This window comes from Eucalyptus grandis, chromosome 3 (assembly GCF_016545825.1).
Source record: "Eucalyptus grandis isolate ANBG69807.140 chromosome 3, ASM1654582v1, whole genome shotgun sequence".
NCBI classification, from domain to species: Eukaryota; Viridiplantae; Streptophyta; class Magnoliopsida; order Myrtales; family Myrtaceae; genus Eucalyptus; species Eucalyptus grandis.
Window position 1 is genome coordinate 8,163,026 of NC_052614.1, and position 26,150 is coordinate 8,189,175.

General features: G+C 40.4%; 3 protein-coding genes across 3 annotated transcripts; 1 reads left to right on the top strand and 2 right to left on the bottom strand.

Annotated features, from left to right (window-relative positions):
• Positions 1 to 4,396: 4,396 nt before the first annotated feature.
• On the top strand, positions 4,397 to 13,146 carry LOC104436354 (LRR receptor-like serine/threonine-protein kinase ERECTA). Its single transcript, XM_010049099.3, is given in 28 exon segments — positions 4,397 to 5,132; positions 5,620 to 5,758; positions 5,858 to 5,929; positions 6,288 to 6,359; positions 6,493 to 6,564; positions 6,655 to 6,726; positions 6,813 to 6,884; positions 6,985 to 7,056; positions 7,169 to 7,240; positions 7,332 to 7,400; positions 7,497 to 7,568; positions 7,662 to 7,733; positions 7,850 to 7,921; positions 8,245 to 8,316; positions 8,466 to 8,537; positions 8,609 to 8,680; positions 8,815 to 8,886; positions 8,966 to 9,037; positions 9,128 to 9,199; positions 9,287 to 9,358; positions 9,917 to 9,985; positions 10,064 to 10,135; positions 10,248 to 10,321; positions 10,604 to 10,732; positions 11,060 to 11,359; positions 11,362 to 11,409; positions 11,686 to 12,056; positions 12,400 to 13,146. Coding segments are annotated over 28 exon segments (2,964 nt in total). The 5' UTR covers positions 4,397 to 5,056; the 3' UTR covers positions 12,793 to 13,146.
• Positions 13,147 to 13,207: 61 nt separating this feature from the next.
• On the bottom strand, positions 13,208 to 15,557 carry LOC104436353. Its single transcript, XM_010049097.3, is given in 3 exon segments — positions 13,208 to 14,078; positions 14,081 to 14,190; positions 15,038 to 15,557. Coding segments are annotated over 3 exon segments (768 nt in total). The 5' UTR covers positions 15,298 to 15,557; the 3' UTR covers positions 13,208 to 13,680.
• Positions 15,558 to 24,430: 8,873 nt separating this feature from the next.
• On the bottom strand, positions 24,431 to 25,651 carry LOC104438986 (receptor-like protein EIX1). Its single transcript, XM_010052121.2, has one exon. It carries the CDS (start codon positions 25,649 to 25,651, stop codon positions 24,431 to 24,433), a length of 1,221 nt encoding a protein of 406 aa, XP_010050423.2.
• Positions 25,652 to 26,150: the final 499 nt, after the last annotated feature.

Genomic DNA, 26,150 nt, shown 5'->3' on the forward strand with positions numbered 1-26,150 from the left:
TGGATAGCAGCAAACGCAAGATAGGTCAATATCGAAAAGTTATCTTGAGGGTGGAAGATAGGTTGCAACGCTACAGAGTATTGACGAGACTAGATGATGAGCTGGGCGTATTGTATTACTATGTCTGGTCACCTTCCGATCTCTTTTTGTGAGCTTATTAACCACTATCAGGCTTAACGAGTTGTTAAGGTTGTCCCACATCAATTGTATAATGAATTATTGGAAAAATATAGATTCAACTTTGGGCAGAAGAGTGAAATCAGATTTTGATGTGTGATGTCACTTTTTAAATAAATTATTTCCCTCATAATGTGTGATCAAAAATTTCCTCCAAAACATAATAAGATATTGGTTTATGATACTCGATAATAATTATAGTATTTATCAAAGGTCTCTCGAGTAACACAATTGAAAAATATGGTGGTAATTTTGGAAAGAGTGCTTGAAAAGGCATGTACAGAGGAGGAACAAATGCCATCATCTCGATTTGTCTTCCAAAACCGATGTATTTATCTTTATATTTTGAATAAAGGTGATCATTTAAAAATGTTGCAAAATGAATAGGTATGTTCTCAAATATTACATTAAAAAGACATAAAAATTCATAAATAATAAATAATAAATAATAGTCATAATATTTCAACGGAATACTATCGTTAATTCTGTATAAAAATAAATCCGATTGTTCAATAAATAAAAATAATTATTGAATTGATTAAATCCCGTGTCACAATATTTTCAACATTGTTTTACATAATAAAAAATTTGGGGTATATCTTTTCATCTACTATTTTACAAACAAAAAAAAAAAAAAAACAAATTACTAACATGGGCCGGTGGTTAATTTATTTGAGTTTGCTTTTGAGGGTGAGAGAGGTCTAAAATCACCCAACACTACTATCGAATTATGGATTATAGACAAAAAAAAGACACATGGGAAAGTTAAGGGTTGTTGTACCTTCAACCCAAGTCCAATGTGGGAGGAGAAAATTGTTGAAATTCTTCCTCATTGATTATGAAATGAGCTGGTAATTGATTTATAAATATAATAAAAAAAAATCACATTTTGAGTTAATTTTCAAAATGAGAGAGAGAGGCCTAAAATCACCCCATACGTGTTTCATGTGTGGCCTTGCATGGCCGGGAATGCTACCAAACAGTTCGCACCTAAAGTCGAAATAAAGTCGGGCACTGAAATCATTGCAATTCGAAATCAATTCAAGGCACAATTCGTACCGTATGCCCCAAGGGAGGGAGAGAGCCGGACGAGGACCACGAAGCCCATCGGGGACACGATCCGACGGTGGACGAGCGAGCGCCCCCGGATCCGACGATCCCCGATCCAGCGACCGTTCAACAGTCGACGTCGTCGAGTTCGATGATTGCGAGTTTTGAACGGCGAACGCCTCTGTCGCGCCTTTAACATCCGGGGCCGACGTCGCCACATCCCCCCACGGTACTAATCCCCGTCCCACTAGCGACGGCACGAGGTGGACCAGAGGGAAAAGGGAAAATGTCCCCGGGCGCCACGTGGCGTCGGGCCACCCCGGTGGGGCCCACGTGGAGAGAGAGAGAGAGAGAGAGAGAGATGTTGGTTTAATCGGGACATCCCGTCAAGGGAAGGGAAAAAAATCGAGGCCCGGGAGGAGGACAACGTTAAACGATTGGTTACATCATCACCGTTTCATTATGGCCCAAAACAAAGCGAAGTTTTGGCGTTTCGTTAACGTTAACGGTTGGGTAAGATGTCGTCCCACCGCCCAAAGCCATGCATGCCCACCACCAAAGCAGAGGACGAAACAGAAACCTCACCCCACAAAAATATAAGAGTTATTATTGCGTGAATAAATACGACCAACAAATTATAAATTGATATACTTACGTTACATTTACTCTTTCTTAATTTTTATGTCGCAAAAAAATCCCAACGATATGTACGCCGGACTTACTCTTTAAACCAGTACGCTCGTGCCACATGTGTGGATGCATCAACTCAAATTTTTGTAAACCCACATAAATGTTAAATGGGTAATAGATAGAATACTCATATTGGGTCGTAAATTAATTTTAATATAATATAAAATTAAACGAGTCATGAAAAAATTTACAAATTATTTAAACTTAATCAAATTCTACACTCTCTTCATTATTTTTCACCCTCACTTCATACACTGCATTTTCACCTCCTGTATGAATTTTCATATATTTAGTTAAATGTAGAAGTATTTTTAGCCATCAGATAAAACGGGATAATCGAATCTATTCGAATCTATTCGTCAGATGCAGGCACAAGTGCATTGATTTGGAAATAAACGCGGAAGGAATATACCGGGTTTTAGTCTTTTTTTATTTTCATGATTGGCGTTAGCCTGTAAAATAAAAGGAAAAAAAGAAGAAGGAAATTACAACTAGAGCCTGGAGATGAGGGGACAGGCAGCGAAAGGGACGTATTGACGGTGTTGTGGGGGGAATCCTGAGGACCCAAACGGCCGTCACGTCACGGCGCCCGGCCCGTCCCAGTTAGCGGACAGGCTTTTTCCCGGGGGCCGTACGCCGGGGGGGGCCCCACGCGAGGAAGTCGTCAGGCGCGTCAGACGGAGAGAGACGGTACGAGTTGGGCTTTCCAGTTCCCGAGGTTAAAAAAAAGAAAGAGAGAGAAAGGGAAGAGAGAGAGATTTCTACTGCGCTTTCGATCAGATCAGTCCAATCAGAGTTCACAGATACTGGGGCCCCCCACCCCCCCTTGCCAGATCCTCTGGGCACGGGAGTTAATAATTGGAAGGACCGAGGACCTCCTTGCAAATTCCCACCCCCACCCTTTCCCTCTTGACCGACCGAGGACCGCCCTGCAATTCCATCCTTCCACTTCTTTTTTTGGTCGAAATTCCATCCTTCTTCTTTGCATGGTAGTAACTATCGTGCGACTCGTGTCTTGGACATCTTTGCTCTTTTAAATTCAATGGCTTGAGGAGCACTAGAAAACGTGGTTCTCGAAGCATTTAATAATTATTCGGATGATTATTGGTCTGTTATCATGTGAAAATCTTTACACATTGAATAAATGGATATGATTACACATTATTTTCGAGTGCATACTTTGTCCATCAAACAAAAATGCCTAAAAATTTCTTTATTAATGGGCTCAACAAAGATGCTAATTGCTAGTGAAATTCAGTGATTTGCTGCTGCTGCTAGAGATATGTTAGACTCTTGTCCATGTTCGTGCCTCTTGGGCAATTTTGTTGTCTAATTCACAAAAACCATGGAAGTGCAAATCTCTTCCTGTCTACTTGATATGTAGCCAAATCACATGACCTTAAGAGCCTATCTCTTTCATCGATTCGCCAATCATACGAGGGAGGTTAGATGCTGATTCGCAAGCCGTAAAAAGCCCATTCATCATCTAACTAGCCATGCCTAGATGAATGCAACTGCACAATTAGCTCCAAAAGCATATATTGTCCATCGAACGGAAATGTCTAAGAATTTATCGACACTACCAATAGGCTTGAAAAGGATCCTGATTGGATGTGTTGGACTCGTGTCTATGTGTGTCCCCTTTGGACAACTTGGTTGTCTAATTCGAAAGAAAATACAAGAAGCCATGAAAGTGCAGATCTCTTGCTTTTCCTTTTAGAGTACTTGATATATGGCCAAATCACATGATCCTAGAGGCCATATCTTTCATCGTTTCGCCAATTATATGAAGGAGGTTAGGCACTAATTCACAAGCTGTAAAAGCACCAGCATGCTAAACAAGTAAACGAAAAACGTCACACATTCAAAAATGTATACACATAACGAGTATCTTGGAATAGAATACTATCTTATTATCCAGTTTCGATACGATGGAGAATCGCCAAGTCATGATCTTCTCGCGATTCCATCGATCGGAACAAGGTTCGCCTATGCTCCGACAGTAAATCCTAGGGAGGGCCACCCCCACATTTCTAAATGCTAACAAGAATCAAGAACGAGCTCGAGACAAAAAAGATGTCCTGTATTAACCTTAGAAGTCCTGCATTGATTCGCACACGTCAGGCAATTTTTCATTTTGAATGGTAACCAATCCATCGAAGCTTGGCTCAATGCATACAGAATAGAAACAAGTATGGGGGGCATCGAGTATTAAATTTGGAAATGATGAGAGATGGGAGAGGCCATGGTGCGAGAACGCAGTTAATTCTTGCTCTGCAACACACAGTGAAAGAGAGAGAAATAATTCGTCCTTTTCGACCCCTGAAATGGATCGCCATTTACATTTTACCCCCATCTCTGCAAGAAAACAGCTCCCCCCCAGCAAGAACCGAGAAGCGAAAGCGACCCATTATTCATTACGGCGTATGTAACCAAGCATCCCAACATTCAAGAAAGAGAGAGAGAAACGGTAGTAGTGGGGTGGGGAGGAGGGGGGGAAAATGTAGAGAGAGAAATTTCACCACCCAGAGTGTCATAGCGCTGAGAGAGAGAGAGTATAGCGTTGCAGGCGTTGTTGCAGAACCGTGGCAGATGGTCTTTTAACCTTTTCTCTCGAAATAATTCGCTCCCTCTCTCTCTCTACCCACGTCTATCTCTCTCCTCATTACGGTTCTATTCTGGGGTGGCTCTTTGCCTGGGAGCAGTGAGCATTATATGCTCATCGAAGGAGGAGAAAAAAATGAGAACGGAAAAGCAAAATGCAGTGTACCCCATCTTTCTCTGCAGGCAGAGAGAGCCCTGTGTGTGCCAGAGCGATGTGATGGAACGAGTAAAAGTAAGCTAATCTCAGACTTGAGGCTGTCATAACATCTCAGAGGGAGAAGAAGAAGAAGAAGAAAGCCCAAGAATTTACTTCTTGGTTTTTTCAAAATGACTATCAAAGACCCAACGAACATGCGCTTCTCTTTCTTCAGCTCCTCCTTCCTATCTCTGCAGGCATCGTGTCGGTGAGCTCGGAGTGGGCTCCGACCGGGCAAGCTTTGCTTCCGAAGCATTCGTTCGTAACAGAGTCCAAAGTTGGCTCCTTTGCCGCGAATTCTGGAGTTTGAAAAGTGTGTGGTTGGCTGGGGGAACGGCCATGGCGTTTCGGCTCGCGCTCGTGCTCGCGGTCTCTCTGGTTTGCTTCAGCTCTGGTTTGGTGGACTGTGATGATGGTGAGTCTTGACATTCCTTTTCGTTCCCTCGGAATTTGAAATTGCCAGGACGAACTTTGCATTTTTTATGTGTAATATGGGTTAACTCGAGTTCTTTTTCTAGTGGGTGGAACATTCTTAGGCCAATTTAATAATCATGGAGACTGACTGGTTAAATGTATATTCTATAGACTTAAGTGCTAACCTTAAAAAGTTAAACTTTTTTCTTTATTTGCTTATGTTTTAATGTTTCGTCTTTCTTGATGCATACATGTATGCTGAAGTCCATTCTTGAATATCCCGGTTCTCCGGGAAGGGCAACGGAAACGAGCTTGTTGGGTGTTGGTTGGACGCAGGCATTGTTTTCCCATTGACGTAGATGTTTGTGTTTACATGCCTATGTCGTGTCCCGTTTCTGTGAAATTTGCGGAATGCTTAATATGCATTTTGTGACCGGGGGTTGGTTATTGCGAATATTCATTCGTGCTTGTTTTTGCTTGCTGTTAAGGAGCCACGCTGTTGGAGGTAAAGAAGTCGTTTAGGGACGTGGACAATGTTCTTTACGACTGGACAGATTCACCATCCTCTGATTATTGTGTGTGGAGAGGGGTCTCCTGCGACAATGTCACCTTCAATGTGGTAGCGATGTAAGCAGCCTTGGTGGATTTATTTGATTTTGTTGGAGTTTCCTTGTTTACAATATTGTTTAGCGCATAAGTTTATGATCGGTGTTTTCGTTGATGTAGCAATTTGACAGGTCTAAATCTGGATGGCGAAATCTCTCCTTCCGTTGGAGATCTTAAAGGCCTTCTCTCACTGTAATGTCCTCTCTATGCATTCTCTATATTTGCAACAGGTTCTCCCCGCCCTTATTGGTGTATTTCTGAGTGCTTCAAAATGAGGAAAATTGAGTGTTTGGAAGCAGTTTATCATATAGTAGAAATGAAATTTAAGGGAATGAAGCATGCTCCCATTGGGAAGTGGGCACTAAGCTAGTAAAATGCATTTTGCAGGATGAATAGGCCGAGGTTGATTAAATAGCAAGTACTTGGATTCCCCCACTAATATTTGTATCTTCTGGACAGTTGGTTGTGGGTGACTGATAGCGTTGTATTGCCCTATGTTCTGTTGAAATTAACTATTGTCCACTTCTCTGGATTTTGTAAAATTGGGCAGCGATTTGAGTAGTAACCGGCTCTCAGGGCAGATTCCAGATGAGATAGGTGATTGTTCTTCTCTGACAAGCCTGTAAGTTCAGTTTTCCTTGAAAGAGTCCTGCTTTATTAGTAAATCTGAATACCTTGGAACCACAATACCGCTTATTGATTTTGTGCATGCCATTTATTTATTTTCCTGTTAACCTTCCTGTTGAAACTCTCAGGGATTTGTCATTCAATGAGTTAGATGGGGACATCCCGTTCTCGATATCAAAGTTGAAGCAGCTGGAGTTGCTGTAAGCCTTTATGGCAAGCATTTGTCGATGCAGTTTTGAAGAGAATGAACTTGAATTCTTTTTTCACTGAGTTCTTTCTAATATCTTTAGGGCATTGAAGAACAATCAGCTTATTGGACCGATTCCTTCGACCCTTTCTCAGATTCCAAATTTGAAGACGCTGTATGTTCAGATTTATGTATTGCGGTTACTATTTGTGTCTAGGGTGAGCCTCATGAATGAAATGATCAATTATGGATTTTGACCAGGGATTTAGCTCAAAATAACTTGAGTGGGGAGATACCCAGACTACTGTATTGGAATGAAGTTCTACAGTATCTGTGAGTACACTGATACTGTCGACTTTCTGTTTTTTGCTAATCTATGCATCGAGTAATTGACACCCGCATCATTCTTTTCAATCTCATTCAACTCTTTTAGTGGATTGCGAGGGAACAATTTGGTGGGCACGCTGTCCCCCGACATGTGTCAGTTAACTGGTTTATGGTACTTGTAAGTCCTCTTCATTAATTTGCCTATCCCTTCTCGCTTTGACCACAAGCCTGTTGAAAATTTCCATTAAATTAGATGTCCTTTTCAACATTATTGTCCTTCTGACGTGCAGTGATGTTAAAAACAATAGTTTGACTGGAAGCATTCCTCCCAGTATTGGCAACTGCACAGCCTTCCAGGTCTTGTATGTATTCATCAAACTAAGAGCTGCTTGATCACTTCATTATCGTGTTATGTTATTTTACAATCATAAAATCTTTATCTTTTATTGGTAGGGATTTGTCCTATAATCAGTTAACCGGGAAAATTCCATTCAACATTGGTTTCCTGCAAGTGGCCACCTTGTATGTGTTTGCAACTTCTGCAGAGTGTTTCAAATATATTGCATTTGATCTGTATCAGCTTTCCCTAATTCCTTTCGTAATCTGTCTGCATACTAGGTCATTGCAAGGTAATCAGCTGTCAGGGCAAATTCCATCTGTGATTGGTCTCATGCAGGCCCTTGCAGTCTTGTGAGTGAAAAAAAACTCATTCTCCTATTTTAGGGTCAGAATAGTTGTTTTACAAATAGTTGCTTAACTTCCTGTTTCTCTTTAATTGTCTAGAGATCTGAGCTGTAACATGTTAACTGGACCCATCCCCCCTATTTTGGGAAATTTGACCTACACGGAGAAACTGTACGTTATCCTCGATACTTGCTATCATTTTTTTACACTTGTACTTAATTCTAGAGGTCACGTTGGCATCTTTCTTTTGTGGGTTAAGCTTGACCTGGGTATTAAACATGTTGTAGGTACTTAAATGGCAACAAACTGACCGGACAAATCCCTCCGGAGCTTGGAAATATGTCAAAGCTTCATTATTTGTATGCTTAGTTTCTCATATTGGATTGTTTTGAAGCTATGCATGTGATTTCATCTGCATGGGGAGTCCACTTCTGCAACTTTTTTACTGATTGAAGATCTTTATAACTATCACATTCTCCTGTTCTATATAATTTTTCCAAGTCCGTTCTCATGATAATTCTGGCATCCTCCATAAGCTTTAATAAACATCAATAAAAATACTTTCTGCATGTTTCAGGCCACTTAGAACATCTTGTCACCCCCAGCTCTATGTTCAATGTTCCTTTTGGCAGATTACCACTCTCGGAAGTGATTAATAATGTGCGAAATTCTTCTGTAACAGGGAATTAAATGATAATCATCTCACAGGGAGTATTCCGCCTGAGCTTGGGAAGCTTACTGAGTTATATGACCTGTATGTTCGTCCTCCATGATTCCTAATTTCCGGAGCTTAAGATTCTTATTAAAATGATATACGCAGATTGATTATAATTCTTCTTAATAATAGAGTTTTAATATGATGTCTCCACATATTATGGTTAATTCCATCTTTCATTGTCTCAGTAATGTTGCCAACAATAATCTTGAAGGGCAGATTCCTGATAATATCAGCTCCTGTACAAATCTCAACAGCCTGTAAGCAGGTTATCATAATTTTAATTTCCTTATGGAAAGTTGATATCTTGACTCTTAATGTCATCGTGCAGCAATTTGCATGGGAACAAACTGAATGGGACCATCCCCCCTTCTTTGCAGAGGCTAGAGAAAATATCAAAACTGTAAGTAACATTACTAGAACTCCTTTCGATCATGGTTTGTCATGTCACGGTGCTTCTTTCATTGCTAGAAGAGTCCATGGGAATTCTTTGCTGACATAATCCTTTTCTGCCATTTTGATTGCTCCTCTCTGTAGGAATATTTCATCAAACAATCTTATGGGTTCCATTCCGATTGAGCTTTCCCGAATTGGGTATTTGGATACCCTGTAAGTTTAGAGTTCTTTAGTTTCTTTAATGCCCATGGTCGACATGTTTGGATTGTTTCTTATTTGTACTCCTACACAGGGATCTTTCGAATAATAAGCTCAGTGGTTCTATCCCTTTTTCTCTTGGTGACTTGGAACATCTGCAAAAGCTGTGAGTTTCGTAAACTAGAAAACAACGGTCACATGGAGATGGGAGGTATCATCTGATCTTGTGCTGACTTCAGTGTTTTTCTCTTTGCAGGAATCTGAGCAGAAATCACTTGACAGGATTTATTCCTGCTGAGTTTGGCAATCTGAGAATCATCATGGATATGTATAAAACCTATAATCTTAGTTGCCGTAATTTCCTTTTGACGACTGAGAAATTCCCTAGTCTCTAATTTAAGTCTCTATGTTGCAGAGATCTTTCAAATAATCATCTATCAGGCTTGATCCCTGAAGAACTTAGTCAACTTCAAAGCATATTCTCATTGTACGCATTCACTCCCTTTGATAGGCCTTTGATGGTTTTCATAATATTCCTAAACTTGGATATATTTGGTGCTTGAGATTGTTCACAAATTGTTCGTTGTTTGAGCTTATTCATTTGTCTTAGCTGCCTATTCCCTGACCCAAATATTTGAGAAACATGAATATCAGATGCTTATGGATGTTCTAAGCTCTTTTCGCATGTTTGTTTTATTCCACTAGTCAACAGGGATAGACTCACCCAGTGACCTATACCTGTGCCCTAATGCCTTAAAACCCGATACTATTAGGCAGAACGCCTTATGGCTACATGTCACATATGTTCACTTCTGTGTTGCTCAAAACATTTGCTAGCCTTGCAATTGCTATTGTAGTTCTGAGTGGTTCATGTCACCTTTTGTCGTGTTGTCATGTCAGTGTCGGGTGTGATCACTGATTATCACAATTGAGCTCCTCATACTTGGATGGCTTGTGACGTAACTCCTTGGTTAACTTTATTAGGTTTGGGTATTGTATTGTTTTCACACATGAAATGTGGATAATGTTATGCTTAACTTTACAGGAGGCTGGACCATAATAATTTATCTGGAGATGTGATTTCACTGATGAACTCCCCTAGTCTGACTATCCTGTAAGTTTATTGTTGTCCCAATGTTGTCCCCAATGCTGCATAGATTATAATGGTACTATATTTTCTTTGATTTTGTAGAAATGTATCGTACAACAACTTGGTTGGGGAAATACCCATGAATGACAATTTCTCCCGCTTTTCACAAGACAGGCAAGCAAACTAGATAATAAGCTTCATGAATGAGTAATTCTGATCATCTCTGCATGCCAGTTTTTTTTTTTTTTATTTATTTTTTTCAAATGTTCAATAATTGATGGTGCAGTTTTGTTGGGAATCCGAGACTCTGTGGCTATTGGCTAAATTCTCCTTGTGGCAATTCTCACTTTACTGAACGAGGTAAACATGAATCTAAAGCGTCTTTGTGGTAGCTGCTTTGCCAAATACGTGCTTTAACATAAAGAACAATATATGCTTCAGATTTCAAAGAAAAGAGGAAAATTTGGTTTCTTACATCTTCTGTTCACCTAAATTTATTTTTCTGAGACCTTAAATATGAAGAATGACCAACCATCCCAGGTAGTGTTTTGGGGTTATATGTTCATTTTAGCTTTCTGATGCATGTTTACATAATATCTGGTTGCATAGGTGATTGTGTATTTTAACTATTCATATTTGCAGTTACAATTTCTAAAGCTGCCATACTGGGAATTGCTCTTGGTGCACTTGTTATCCTTCTCATGATTCTGGTGGCAGCATGCCGACCTCAGAATTCTAACCCATTTGTTGATGGATCCTTTGATAAACCAGGTACCATGCATCTCGAGCCACATACTTGCTTATTGTGTGAAAGAATGGGGATGTTTTCTTTTATGAACTTTATAAGCTCATGCTTGTGAACTTATCAGTTTTACTTTAGGGAGTGTACTTCTAACATCAGCAGAATTACCTTGATATGTTTGCCTTGCCTCATGAATTGTGTCGTTATTATGATAAACAAGCATGCATTCTCACCAAAATGAGATTCTTGGTTGAGACAATGAGCTCTTTTTGAAAATCCTGTGCGATAGTTTTTGCCTGTAGTGAAATCATTGAGCCTGTAATCCTGCATCTAACTCCTATGTTGTTGCTTAATAGCCGTCTACTATTCACCACCAAAGCTGGTAATTCTACACATGAACATGGCCCTACATGTCTACGAGGATATCATGAGGATGACTGAGAATTTAAGTGAGAAGTATATAATCGGTTATGGGGCTTCAAGCACAGTATACAAATGCGTTCTTAAAAATTGCAAGCCGGTCGCCATCAAGAAACTCTACTCTCAGTATGCACAGTGCTTGAAGGAGTTTGAGACAGAGCTTGAGACTGTCGGACGCCTTAAGCACCGAAATCTTGTCTGCCTCCAAGGATACTCTCTGTCCCCTTCTGGCAACCTTCTTTTTACGATTACATGGAAAATGGCAGCCTCTGGGATCTTCTCCATGGTGAGTGAAGTCTCTCTTTAATGACTTGGATGTCCTGCTCAAGAGCCTCTTAGGTGAATGCGCGTGTCAAAACTTTTTCCCATCGTATGTGAAAACTAGATTGAGCAAGCGTGAAAGAGTGAAAATCTGAAGTGGCTTTTATTATACTCATTTCACTCCTGCTAAATTTTCATCTGTTCACATATATTGAAATCATCTAAAATAAACTGGCCGTAGTTTTTGATTATATCAGGATTCTTCCGACCAAAGATCTTTACAAATTAATGATTTCTGTAGGCCCTGCGAAGAAAAATAAACCTGACTGGGACACTCGTCTCAAGATAGCACTTGGTGCCGCTGAGGGGCTTGCATATCTTCACCATGATTGTAGTCCGCGTATCATCCACAGGGACGTGAAATCATCAAACATTCTACTCGATAAGGAATTCGAGGCGCATCTCACTGATTTTGGGATTGCAAAGACCCTGTGCACAACGAAGTCCCATACTTCTACGTCCATAATGGGGACCATTGGCTACATTGACCCAGAATATGCCCGCACTTCTCGCCTCACAGAGAAGTCGGATGTCTACAGCTATGGAGTTGTTTTACTGGAGTTGCTGACTGGCAGGAAAGCAGTGGACAATGAATCCAATCTCCATCACCTGGTTTGTCTTTCGTCCAAAATCCTTGAATACCTCCCGTTTTTCTTTTAGTTCATAACTCTTACATGAACGAGACTGTTGCAAGTAGTGGCTAGCCGAATCTTGGGCAATTGGCATAATATCGGCTGTTTAGATTAAATTTAGATCTGGTCATGGCATCAAACATGTTCTTTGCACGCTCTGTGAGGAAAGGCAAGGTCGTAATTCCTTGGTTAGAATTCTAGAGCTCTGCATGTTTGGTCGATCTCTGCAGTTTTTCGTTGTTCACAATAATGACTACTTGCATAATGCAAAGTAAGTACATCTCGAGATTTCTCTTATATGAATTGCTTTGGATTCTCATTAGATCTTATCCAAAACTGCAAGCGATGCGGTAATGGAAACGGTTGATCCCGACGTCACTGCCACATGTAAAGATCTTGGAGCAGTGAAGAAGGTTTTCCAACTTGCTCTCTTGTGCACTAAGAGGCAACCGTCGGAACGTCCTACCATGCACGAAGTGGCTAGAGTCCTCGGAAGCCTGTTGCCGTCCACAACCCCACCGAAGCAGTTATCTGCGTTAGGGTCCGCTCCGCTCCCGGGCACAAAGATCGCTAGTTACAAGGACGAGTATGCAAATTTGAAGACTCCGCACTTGGTAAATTGCTCAGCCATGAGCACCTCGGATGCCCAACTCTTCCGTAAATTTGGTGAGGTGATCTCTCAGAACAGCGACCTGGACCCTGAAAAGTCGGCTTAAGAAGGATGGGTAGGCTTTCAGTTTGGATGGGAGGCGAAGAGGGAAAATGTGTATAAATATGTGGAACTCGACATTCTCTTGTTAGCATATGCTAGTTTTACTACTTCTCTAGTTAGTATCAGCTTTCTAGCTGAAGTGAAAAAGGTTGAACAAACTCACTGATACTGATAGGTCAAATGGGGTTGTGCCCCAATTTTTACCATAAGCGTCGCGCTGTGTTGAAGTACATGATACTAATTTTTGCACATGGTGGACCGCCATTGCCACCCGGGGAACCGGGTGGCACTGGAAAAATGTCCAGCGATTCTGTCAACTGAGCAATAGATGTAATCAGAGTCTGCCGAGGGCACTGTATGTTGTCGAGTACTCTTTGTTCTGATGGTAGAAAGTACTAATGAATGGATGCAGTGGAAAATATATCAAAAGATCATTTGCCAAATGATTTTGGTACATAGTGCAATACACAGCATTTAAATTTGGTTAGAACTACCGACTGAAGATTAACCCTGGTAACCCTGGTAACCCTGGTTTTACTACCTCAAAAATCTTCCATTCCAAATTGAACGATAAAAGCCTTAGGGTCTGACTCAGCAGAACACATACTCAACACATCTCAAATGGACTACTAACTTTTCTTTGATGCAAGTGAACATATATATACATACTACCAGTCCATCGTCCCGCAAAATACATGGGCAATGGCTTTGAACCTCAGATGTGCCTTTGCCCTGCCCGCTTCGTAGTTTTGCAACGTCCTGATATCCTCGTAGAGAAATAAATTACTTAGTACAAGTGGAAGATGTATCCAAAAACCTGAATGAAAACCATACCGCCCCCCAAACGCAAATGAACCTCGTGGGTACGAAACCGAACTGAGCCGAGCACAATCTACAGATCTCTAGCTAAATCCTCAGGGTCAGCTTTTTCAGTCATTGAGTCAGAAAGGACCGGCCTTGGCGGGCTCGAACACTGCTGCAGATCAGCCAAGGAGTATGACCGCCAAGACGAATTCTGTGGAGGAGAGGCTATCTGGTTATGAGAACCCCTTCTACGTGGATGAAGAGGCGGAAGCTGAGGAGGAGACCGTGATGCTGAGCTTGTACTAGAGTCTTCACTCGCGGAACTAAAACTCTCCGAGCTGCACATAGCATTAACCTTCAAGACCAATGCACTGTTGCTCGAGGTGAGCGGTCTTCTCTTAGTTATCCCCGCTGTGTAGCTTCTCAGGGGGAAATTGCGGCCTCTGTCCAACATGTGACTGGATGCGAATATATTTCTGCGCCTTTGGTGAGAGGATTTTCCGGTTTTGCGATCTCTTTAACAGATGAAGAAGCAGAAGCATCTGCTAAACTCGTGAAAGATTTCGACTTGCCATCATAGAACTTCGATATGCCCCTGCTGCAAATATTCAAAACCAACCATAATCAATGGCACATAAAGGATGGGTATATTTTCACAGATAGTGAATGACCATTTCAACTCAAAACTTTTCCCCCCGTGTTTGAGAAAATTGACTCAAGTCGAAATTTTTTCAGGTAAAGCAATCATTTTGTCATCAACTATGCAAAAGCAGTCGCTTATCTCAGCTCTTAACCTACCAAATCTAACCATTCATGAACTCCAACTCCAACCTTTATGAGGAAAAGAGCAACCAAATCTGATAATCCCATGATAAGTGGAATTTGAAAGACATCCAACAGATTATGAAACTTATAATCACTACTCTCAACTAGAAAACTGAAAAAAAAAAAAAGGAACACGAACGACGAAAAGAAAAAGGCCCCATCGAAGCTGTTTTGTCCATCCTAAACCCAAATGATGTTCCTTGCTAGACACTTGACAACAACATCATAATGCTACCTCCGGACACAGGACTTCAAGGCAAGCCATCACATTGTCCTGACTTAGTGTTCTTTCCCAGGAGATCTCAAACCCTAGTTCATGCAACGACCGATCGAAATTTGCTTCAACCAGATGAAATCGAAGCATCCCGACACGGGTATCTCCCTAGGATCACGCATCAACGAGCATCCAGTCCTTAGATTGATCAACAACCTTTCTAAATATAACAAAAAATCAAACAGATACAGGGACAATCCAGGAAACATCCTTCCAAACACCACCGACACAAGAATCTCCACAAGCATGAGACTCGCAGCACAAATCGATCTAGACCCCCAAACCCATCCTCGAGTAAAAAGCCCTAAAGATACCAAATTTAAACTCGCGAGCTCGATCCAATTACCTCATAGGCAGGACCTCCTCCAACGCGTCCATCATCTCCAGCGGCCCCTTGTACGAGCTCTGCACCTCGTTCTCCTCGCCGTCGTCCCCTCCCGACGACCGGTTCCCGGTGTCGTCGTCGCTGTTCTTCCCGATCGAGGACGACGCCGACGTGGAGTCCAGCTCCGGCGAATCGAAGATCGAGGGCCTGGCGGCGCCGATCGAGAACCCGGGCGGCTCGATTTCGTCCACCCCTCGCCCATCCTGCAGCAGGCGCGACATGGCTGGCCCCCCAAACTACGGCGGCGGCGGCGGCGGCGACTGGCGCACCCACAAACCTCCCCGATTCAAGAATCACCACCGCACGTACGTTCGGCGGACCCCGGCGGACCTTCCGATTCTTCGCCGGCGGACGGAAAAGGCCGGAAACGGCGACCGGACTGATCGAATCGGATCGTTTCTTCTTCTTCTTCTTCGTTCTCGCTGGAGCAAGCGCTGGAGCAAAGCAAAATGAAGCAGCGACAGAGACGAGAGGCTGAAGACGATCGAGGGTTCCGCTATATACTTCGGCTGATTTTCGGATTTAATTTAATTTTTTTTTCGGTTTAATTTTTTTTTATTTTTTTTAAAGGAGGTGGGGACAAGAGGGGATAAAGATTAGGGGAACTGTTCTTATCCTTATCCGTTGTCAGAATATTACAACATCATTTTCGACAATAATAGTAACCACAATAATAATAATTCCGGGCTGCTTTTTTTTTTTTAAACAATGAATTTAGCCAGATTACCGAGCAGGTACGTAAATAATTTGCTTCGAAGTTTCTATAATAATAAAAATTCCGAGCTGTTTTTTTTTTTTTAGAAATAATGAATTCACCCGAATTACCGAACAGTTACGTAAATAATTCATCTCGAGTTTCTAGAAATATTCAGGCAAAGTCTATCCAGCTCTGTATCATAACCGCTATCCAATTTATTTTCCCTGGGATTAATGAACGCTGAATTTCCCCTTCAACGGTTTAGTTATAAAATTGTCGGATTTTTCTTCGCCGTTTTACCTGAAAATTTTAAAATTTCAAAAAAGCATTGCGCCTTTTCTTTAGATAAGAAATGCGCGATGGGTCCTGGGAATTCGTACGGAATAAATGAGAATTCGAAAAGGAAAAAGAAGCAACTGGAGAAGCCAACTTTGAAAAGCATTTTGAACGGAGAAATTGCTGCCCTATTAATTAATTTTCCTGGCGAATGATTGTTTAATTACGATATATTCTTAATTTATCCGAGTATCTGCTTTACCGTTACTTTATCGACGCTGGCCCTTGGTGGGCGTTGGAGATTCCTTTTATTACGGAAGATGCTCGCATCAATCCATCGATTAATAAATAAATTTAACAAATGTTTTTCTTTTTCAGATTAATTTAAAAATGCTGAAAAAAAGAAAATCTTTAAATTTTTAAATTTGTACATATTTATTATTTAATACAGTCCATAACTACTTGTATATTGAGTTAATATTCCATGATCATATCTAATAAATTAAAAATTTAGAATTATATTGAATAAATTAAATCAAAATTTATGGTGTTTATTTCATTATCCCACTTTTATAGACGGGGGAGACCGCGGGGGGCCCGCCGTGCACCGCGACGCACCCGATCCGGGGCGACGGGCCGAAGCGAAAAAGCGGAGACGATGGAAAGGTATATTCCTTCCCCGGGGAGGGCGGGGGCAGCTGCCCGGGCCTGCCCGGGGACGCTGACCGCGTCGGGGCACGCGACGGTTGGGAAATTTCGTTTTCTTTCTCTTCTTATCCTCGGATTTGGTCGGTCGGGAGAGGGGATGCGCCCGGTGACGTGGCGGCCATCGCTCGGCTTGGAGCACGAGCGGAGGCTTATCCACAACGACGCGGATAGCAGGTGGGGATGATGGTGGGGCCCGCGCACACATAGAGCACCAGCCTTTTGGATAAACATCTTTTTTCCCTTCTTTTTTTTTTTTTTTTTCTTTTTTTTTCTCCTCAAAAGCACGCGCTCGTTGTTTTCCATCGAAATCCGGTGGCTCCTGGCTCCTCTTCCGTATGCGCCTACAAAACGCGACCAGAAGGATAGACCTAACTTCACCACGTCTTCTGACCCCCCAAAAAAAAAAAAAAAAAAAAAAAAACTTCACAACGTCTCGATGTTATAAATGCTCGCCATGAAAAAAGGGCTGCCCCAGCCGTAAGTTCGCGGCGCAGGGCTATAATTTTTAGTATGAATCACGCGAAAAGTCCTACGCTCGCAATAAATTTACTTTTCATTAATTGTAATTAAATTTTTCGCTCAAATTACTAAATTTGATAACATATCACAATTAATGAATATATTAGTATGGAATTCTACCTTCATTTTGTCATATGTATGATAACTTATGATTTTTTGTGATATTAATTTAATTTGATAGAAATTAATGAGAGTATATTTGTTGCGAATATACCAATTTGTAATTTTTTGTAATAAGATAATAATATAATTTGAAGTTATAAAATTTATCGCAAGTGTATCGATTTGAGTATTTTTGTGATAAAAAAATGGTTTTGGAAAATTTTATCATAGGTATTATCGGTATTAGATTTGATATTAATCCTAATTTATATGTTGGATGATACATAATTTTGAAAATCCGACAGGGGTGGTGGCTTCCTAAAATTCGTTAGAAGTTGTCGTTGCTTTGAAGCGACTCCAATTTGTCGTTGCCAAGCAACCTTTTGAAAAATGGGACACCTCCTTTTTCCGACAATATTACCAAATCGAGGAAGTGGAACGAGAGGGCCCGTCACTATTCCATGTTTTGCACCATTCGCGATTTTGATTTGTTAGCCCCTTTTATTTTTCTTAGGTGTGAAAACGAGGCCAGGAGGAGGCCCAAGAGGTCTGAAGTGTTTCCGAGATCGGCAAAGAAGCCCCATAACACGTCTCACCAGTCACCACATGTGTATCCTATGGTTGTCGGCTACGAGGTAGGGGATGGGTATGATTCCATGATGAAACCTAACCAGATGATGGGAACTCGTTCGGTTTCAAATTTCAAGGTATAACAAAATTTGTGCTTTTCTTGATCAATGTCTTCTTACGATCCTAAGGTATTCGAACTGTTAGTCTAAGTTTCTATTTTTATGACTGAAACTTTTTACATTGTTAACATCTCATATTTTTTGCGTCTTTAAATATAAATTATAATCGGTGAATTGTAACAACAAGTAGTGATCATTAAAGATGATAATTAACTGCAATCGTTTAATTAATAATATAGGTAGAATTTGAGTAGATTTCAAAACTGACTCTGAAACTTACGACATGGTAGGCTCTAAGGTATGTAGAGTAGATTTTAGATTCTAAAAATTGATAAACCTATTCAAATAAGTATGTTCTAGGTGAAATTTGTAGCTGAAACTCTTACATGGGCCTCCATGATTTGTCCGTTTGATATATAGGAATGGCGAACTCTAGGGATATATTCTTTATAGGAACGGCGAACTCCAGGTGCCCTGTGCCCCCAATTGGTGCAGTACGTTTTTCTTGCACCGTGTCCGACAATATCCTCTAGTTATTTTACATCCTCATGGTCTCGAAATTGGGATAATGATCCAGATGAAGACTTTGAAGGACTTGCTTAGGTCCGAGCAATTTGATCATTAGCCATTTCCTTTTTTGTTAGGTGTGAAACAAGGCCAGGGTGCCCAAGAGGTTTGAAAGGTTTCCAGAAGTTTCCAGAATCGGCGAAGAAGCACTATAACAACACATCTCGCGGCGCCAAGACTTGTAAGGATCTGGTGGGTTGAATTCGAACGGAGACGTGGGCATGCAATTTGTCCAAGAAGAGATCATTCCGCAAGCCCATATGCGACCGTGCATGCGTCTAGGATTTTTTTTTTTCATTATTTTTTCACTGGGTGAAGACAAATTATATGAAAATGTAATGACTCGAATAGAAAATCTTAAACTTTGATACATCTCAACCACGAGAAGAACTTCATTTTCCACAAATCAATGCCTAAGGCTAGTCGGGAGAAGGGAATACCGAAAAAGTCATAAATTTTTTTGCATTCATGTTATTTCAATTCATGCGATCAATTTAAGTTGGAAACCGTCGACATGGATATCGGCCAGCTTACCTATGTAGCACAAACAATAGTAACATCCACAATTTTTAATAAATATTTTAATATTTTTGAATTTTTTTCCTTTTTTTTTTTTTTTTTTTTTCCTTCCTTCCCTTCCTTCTTTCTCGCCCAAACCATCACGAGGCGTGGCTGTAAGCAAAGGTAGCGATGGCTTTGCCAGATGCGGACAAGGCCACCTTCGCTTATAGCTAGCAAGCATGGTGAGGTTGCCCTCGTGTAAATTAGGGCGAGGCCATGGTGGCCGCAAGTGAAGCCACCTCACCCAAATTTGGGTAAGAGCTTTGTGGCCCTTGCCTAGTGGCCAGTGAGCTCTAGTGACCCTCGCTAGCCACAGCTCGCCCTGCATAGTGAGACAAACGAAAAAATAAAAATATATCCATGTTATAAATACTCGCCATAAAAAGTTTCATAACTTTTTTATATGTAATAAATTTGCTCTTAGTTAATTTTTAGTTAAATTTTATAGTCAAATTATTGAATCTGATGATGCATGACAGTTGATGGGTGTATTAGTCTAGAGTTTTACCCTTGATTACATGTGTAACAATTTGTGATTTTTTGTGATATTAATCCAATTTGATGGAAACTAACGGGGGATATATTTGTCACAGATATATCGGTTTGAAGGTTTTTTGTTATGAAAAAATTAATTTGAGATAAGATAAGAATATAAATTGAATCTATAACGACACGTGAATTTGTCACAAGTGTATTGATTTGAGATTTTTCGTGATCAAAACATCATTTTTGGAAAATTCATCGCGAGTATTACTGGTTTGAGATTTTTCATGGATATTAACCCTGATTTTTATGTAGGATGACACGAAATTTTGAAAATCCTACAGGGGTGGTGGATTCCTAAAATTCTTTACTTTTCGTTGCTTTGAAGCGACTATAGTTTGAGACACTCGTGAGGCGTTTGCCAAGCGACCTTATGAAAATTGCAACACCCTCTTTTTTCGACGATATTGCCAAATCGAGGAAGTGGAACGAGAGGGCCCGTCACCATTCCATGTTTTGCACCTTTTACGATTTTGATATACTAGCCCCTTTTCTTTTTCTTAGGTATGAAAACGAGGCCAGGAGGAGGCCCAAGAGGTTTGAAAGGGTTTCCAAGATCGGCAAAGAAGCCCAATAACAACACATCTCATCGCATGTGTAACATGTGGTTGTTGGTTATAAGGTAAGGGTGAGCATGATTCTAAGATAAAATGTAGAACCTAAGAATTGGGCTGATCCTGAGAACTAGACCAGTAGGAACCTATTCAGTTCCAAGTTTCAAAATATGTAGATAAGTTCTAGGTTCTAAAAATTGAGCAACTTATGACTTAGAACCTAAAGTAAATTTTTGTATTTTTCTTTATTTATGTTTTCGCACGATTCTGTAGTATTCTACAACTTTCCATGATAAGTGTATAGTTTGGAATTACTAGTCTGAGTTTCCATTTTATGACTAAGATTTTTACTTTATTAATATTTTATATTTTTCATGTGTTTAAATATAAGTTAAGGTCTTCTAATCAAAGTTCACGAAAATGAAAGTTAGGGTATAACTTATACGCCAAGTTCATAAACTATTAATCACTTTTTAAAGTTCATGAAAATGAAAGTCCATGGATAACTCCAAGTTGAAGTCAACCTTTATGACTTTTTGAATGATCATCACTTCCTTCATCTTTAGAGCTAATCCAATATTATTTTTATTATGGGATAAGTGTGATGAAAATCTTAAAACTTGTCACGAAATTATAATTAAATCCTAAAACTGACAAACATATAATCAGGTTCTACAACCGAGTCCTTCTATTAAGTCTAACCAACTTGGCTAACAGAAAATGTTGGCATAATTTTTTTTTTTTAGTATTTCCTCTCTGTGACTACAATATGAAACATGATATCAAAAGATACCAATCTGATTTTTAATGCACATTTTATTTACATTAAATTAAAAAAAATACTAAACTAAAACCCTAATTCCACTAGCCTCCACAAGATGAACGTCGCCTCATCCTTGTTCCACAAAATCAGGTCGTCCATGAGCAGGTAAGTCCTCATGAGAGACAGAAAAGACCTCTGCGAGTCGCCAACTATCGGCGAATCCCCGGTCTGCTCCCCCCGGCATCGGTCCCCGTGGGTGCCTCTCAGATTCAAAGCCCTGAGACATATGAAGAGACTCCGAACCGGACAGGTTCCATTTGAGTCAGCTGACGGATGATGCTGTATGGCACGCTGAACCACAAGATCAACACAAACGAAGCATCCTCTCGCCAATTTGTTTAAAGAAAAGGAAAAACCCAAAAGGAAACCTACTCCTCTATCTACTGGCGTTAAAACAAGTCCATCTTGTGTCACTTGTCTTGAATAGAGCATCAAAATTTATAAAAGAAAAGAGGTCAAATGAAAATGGGGTTTGCAGACGTTATAGTCTTTGAATTACCGTGAGAATAATAGTTTATTGTAAGTTACAAATTCTCGAAAGAGTGGGCCTACAACAATTCATAATTATTTGTTAATTGACCTTTTGTGGTCTAAAACAAACTAGTACTCACGATAGATTAAAAACTCTCAACCAATCATTTTTTAATGAAAATATAGGCTGCGTAGGATAGAGGAACAAATTGTCATAAAAAAAGAGCATATGATGCAGTGAAGATGCAACTGAAAGGGAGAATAAGTGCTGCCAAAACAGCATGGCCTAGAAAGGGAAATCGAAAGTCTTAATGTTTTATTTGATAGAGCCATGTCAAACAGTCGGGGGTTCTGAGTGCCAGAAAATTCGGGTTGGAGATCGCTATCTTGTGGGCATCCTCTCTATTTTCTGGCTGGTTTGGAAAAAGCAAAGAAAGCAAGCCTTTGAAGGAGAGGAGCCTTCAACCCCTGTAATTTTTCGTGGCCGGTGCAAAACTAATGATTTTAGCATAATGGGATTACTGGTAGATGCAAATGCGTTGGTTGCTAATATATGCTTTCTCTCTCGATTAAGCTCTTTTGAATCTTGACCTCCTTTCCCTATAGCGAATTTCCCTTTATCAATGAAATGAGCTTTCTTGCAATAGGCCCCACAGAACCATACACACTGTCCTCCTTATCTAGCACCATATCCTCAGCAAGAGGCACAGATTCAGAAGCTTCTGGCATCGTCTAGCCCCGTTCTAATCTGAACTGCTTCCCCTTAGTTGTGGTGCCATCACAGGCACGGCTGCTCCAAGGTTTTATCTTCCCCACATTTGTCGGAGTCTCGAAATATGTTAGAAAAAGATAGAATTCTTTTAGTCGTTGGATTATATTTGAATTCAATAGCGGGGTGGGGTTCCTTTTTGACAAAAAAACTGGTGCACGGACATTCATCTTAAACATTGCTTCCCCACCCTGTTTTTTTCTTTCTCTACTGACCAGGATGCTCTGGTTTCTAACGTCTTGTGCGCCAACGCCAGCACTGGACTCTGAATTCCCATCTCAATTTATATTTTAAGGGAGCTTGATGTGGTCTGCGCATTCATCTCTCTTTATAGCCCAAGGTCAAAGGCACTGGAGGACGGATTCATCTAGAATTTTGTTAACTGCAGAGCCTCCTCCTAGGATCTGAATTAGGCCGGAAACTTCCCGAACAAGCCTCCTTCCACTCCAATTTGGCTGTAGTCTCTTGCCCAACTCGACCAAGATTTGTTTCCCGGAGGAAGATTCGATACATTGGGTAGGCATGTGAAGCCGCGCTTACTTTCTTTTCTAGTGTTTCCCATGGAAATTATGTGCAGCCAGCGGTTTACAACGAATGAAAAGAAAGACAAACAAAGGGAAATTTCCCAAACAGAACCGTGTTTCACAGTGGCGATACTTTTAAAGCTGCTTCTGACGATATCTTTAGTTGCAGAGGCGAATATGCTATTAAGATCCACCATGTTCAAGTAAACGTAAGCAATTCAAGAAGGCAAATGCAGGTAAAGCTAAATTTGATTAGCAACCAGAATTTTAATTTTATGTAAGGTTAAATTCAGATTCTATATAGTTGCTGAAAATACATAAATTTCCAAGCAATACTCATCCTGTCCAAGACATTGAGAACTGGAACTCTCTCCATTTTCAATAGGCAAATTAGCGCCTTCACCTGCGACTTCAGCTTCCGAATGAATATAAAAAGGAAAAAAAGTTCAGCTTTAAGGGACCAGCTTTCCATGGTCTAGTCGTTTATATAGGCACAAAATTTTCCGTTTGTTAGAAGATTTCTGACTTAGTTGATAGATATTTAATACTCCTGGTAGAAAGAGTACGACCAACAATTCAAATATCTAGTAATCCATTAGAATATTATCGCCACTACAAGAAATTTCTTGACTTTCAAATGAAATAGTAAATTACCAACTCCTCTGAAATTTTGCCTTGCTCATAAGTAAATCACCAGCACTAGAATAAATTACTATTTCAAATTAATGTTGGTAAATGTATTATAGTATTAGTATATTACATAAAACACTTGTATAATTTCAAAGGAGTTGGTAAAATCCTGAAAATGTTGATATTTCCCAAGAAGTTGATAATTTACAATTTTTGCAGGATGTTAGTAAACTACTCGTAGTGCTGGTAGTTTATAGATGGAGCTTGTTAAAATTGAAAAGAGTTTTTAATGGACTAAACAATTAGGGATTGGTCAATTCATGGTGGTATACTACTAGAAAAACACTTGCGAGATTTCAAAGAAGTTCGTAAGTTACTATTTTAGTGGAGTATTAGTATGTTTATTATATTGTGGGTAAATCACCGGTGATACTTGTAGAATTTCTGAGGATGTAGGAATTTAGTTTTTGTTTGGTCATTCGTAAGATCCTTGCCAGAAAATTATTGGCCACAACTTTTTATCAAGAAGAATGGAAAATTACCAGCAACTTTAAAATTCAACCAAGGCAGAAATTTTCTAGTTTTGAATCCATTTGCCTATTTCCCTAACCATCCCCTCATGATCTGGAGGCCCGTCGAATGTTGAGGCCCATTTAAATATGTCGGAACCAGCACTCATTAACAGGAAAAAGAAGTCAAGTAGAAATCATAGTTTGGCCGAAGAGAGAGTAGAAAGCATAGTTTGGCTAGGAAGATACAATAGAAAGAGTGGTGTTTTGAGAAATAGATGTCACGGAATGCTAATTACATTACCTGAATAAGCAAACTCATGGAAGGGAAGAGATCACACGAGCACAAGTTCTAAGTACTCCTGAAATTAAGAACTGAGGGCAGGGGAGAGAGCATGAGATTGTTCATTTCTTACGCGCTTCTTGACATTCTCAGTCTCTTCAACTTGGCTACCTTCATTACTATAGCCACATATGCCTTGTCTGCTACTTGATCTGCATAGTTGAAATATGCACGTCTCCAATCCTTCTTGAATAGCAAAACTCCAAAAAAGCCCCATAACCCAATTGCAAATCCAAGCATTATGACCGCATAGAACAACGCTCTATCAAGCTTATCCTCTTCATGTGTATCTTCAGGGTGAAGGATTTTCTGTGGTTGAGGCGTCTCAGCGCCAAGGCATTTATTTCTTAAAAGATCACCACAGAGCAGAGGATTGCCGGCATAAATGGAAGGATCGTCTAGTGTTTGGATTTGATTCCCTTTTGGAATATGCCCTGTAAGGTTGTTTTGCGACAGGTTGAGATGGGCTAGGAATATTAAAGCTGAAATGCCCTGTGGAATTATCCCCGAGAGATGGTTGTTTGAAAGATCAAGAGACTCAAGCGACATCATATTCCCAATGCCAATAGGAATATTTCCATAAAGATGGTTGTGAGACAAGTTCAAGCCATGCAATCCTGAGAGGAAAGAAAGTTCTTCGGGGATCGACCCACTTAAAAAGTTGCTGGAGAGATCCAAATTGACCACAAGCTGCAGATCAATTTTGGTGTACTCATTATATCTCCCCTTCAAGATCTCAACCACGTGCTCTCGATCCCAATTTGGATCAACAACTCCAAATGTGGAGGAAATTATATCTTGTATGGGAGTAATGGCCACAGATCCAGATGGATTGCCCTGATTCAAGTTGATCATGCTACTCATATTGCCAAGACAATGTGGGATTGTTCCCGTCAAATTGTTCACTGCCATGTCTAATATTTTCAAGTTTGATAGTGAGCAGAGTTGCGTAGGGATGCTGCCAACAAACCTATTCTCTCGTAGCCTCAGGATCAACAAGGACGAAAAGCTTTCGTCAAACCATGTCGGAATGCTTCCAGAGAAGTTATTCTCTCCAAGGTCTAAAATTACTAGATCTGTGCAATAATCTAAAGCTTGAGGAAGCTCCCCATTGAGGTGGTTTCCGTTCAAGTGAAGGGTGACAAGGTAGGGCAATGATCCAAGTGAGCTAGGAATTACTCCGGACAACTTATTGAATGACAAGGTCAAGAATGATAAAGAACCCTTCCAACAGTCTGGAATACTGCCAGATAACTTATTATTGGCAAGATTTAAATCAAACAACTCCATGTCGCATAATGATGACGGTAGAGTACCATTAATTTGGTTATCATTGAGATACAAAATATGTACTTGGTACATAATACCAATATCCGTTGGAAGAGATCCAAAGATCAAGTTGTGGGAGAGATCTAAATGGGAACAGTTAATAGACATGTTGGGCAAGAGCCCGATAATTTGATTGTAAGATAGATCGAGCCAGGAAAACATCCCATTGGCTAACCATTCCGGCAGGGGCCCAGTAATTTGATTGTAAGATAGATCGAGCGTGAAAGGCGTGAAGTTGGCTGACCATTTTGGCAAGGGCCCGGTAATATGATTGTAAGATAGATCGAGCTCAAAAGATGTCAAGTTGCTTGACCATTTTGGCAAGGGCTCAGTAATCTGATTGTAAGACAGATCGAGCCAAGAAAACGTCAAGTTGGCTAACCATTTCGGTAAGGGCCCAAAAAGTGAAGCATTGGCGAGTCTGATTTCTTGGGCTTCCACTTGTGTCCTAATCCATCGA

Coding starts and splice junctions, on each gene's coding strand:
- LOC104438986 (XM_010052121.2), bottom strand. CDS start 25,651: ATGGAGTTGTTTGATTTAAATCTTGCCAATAATAAGTTATCTGGCAGT.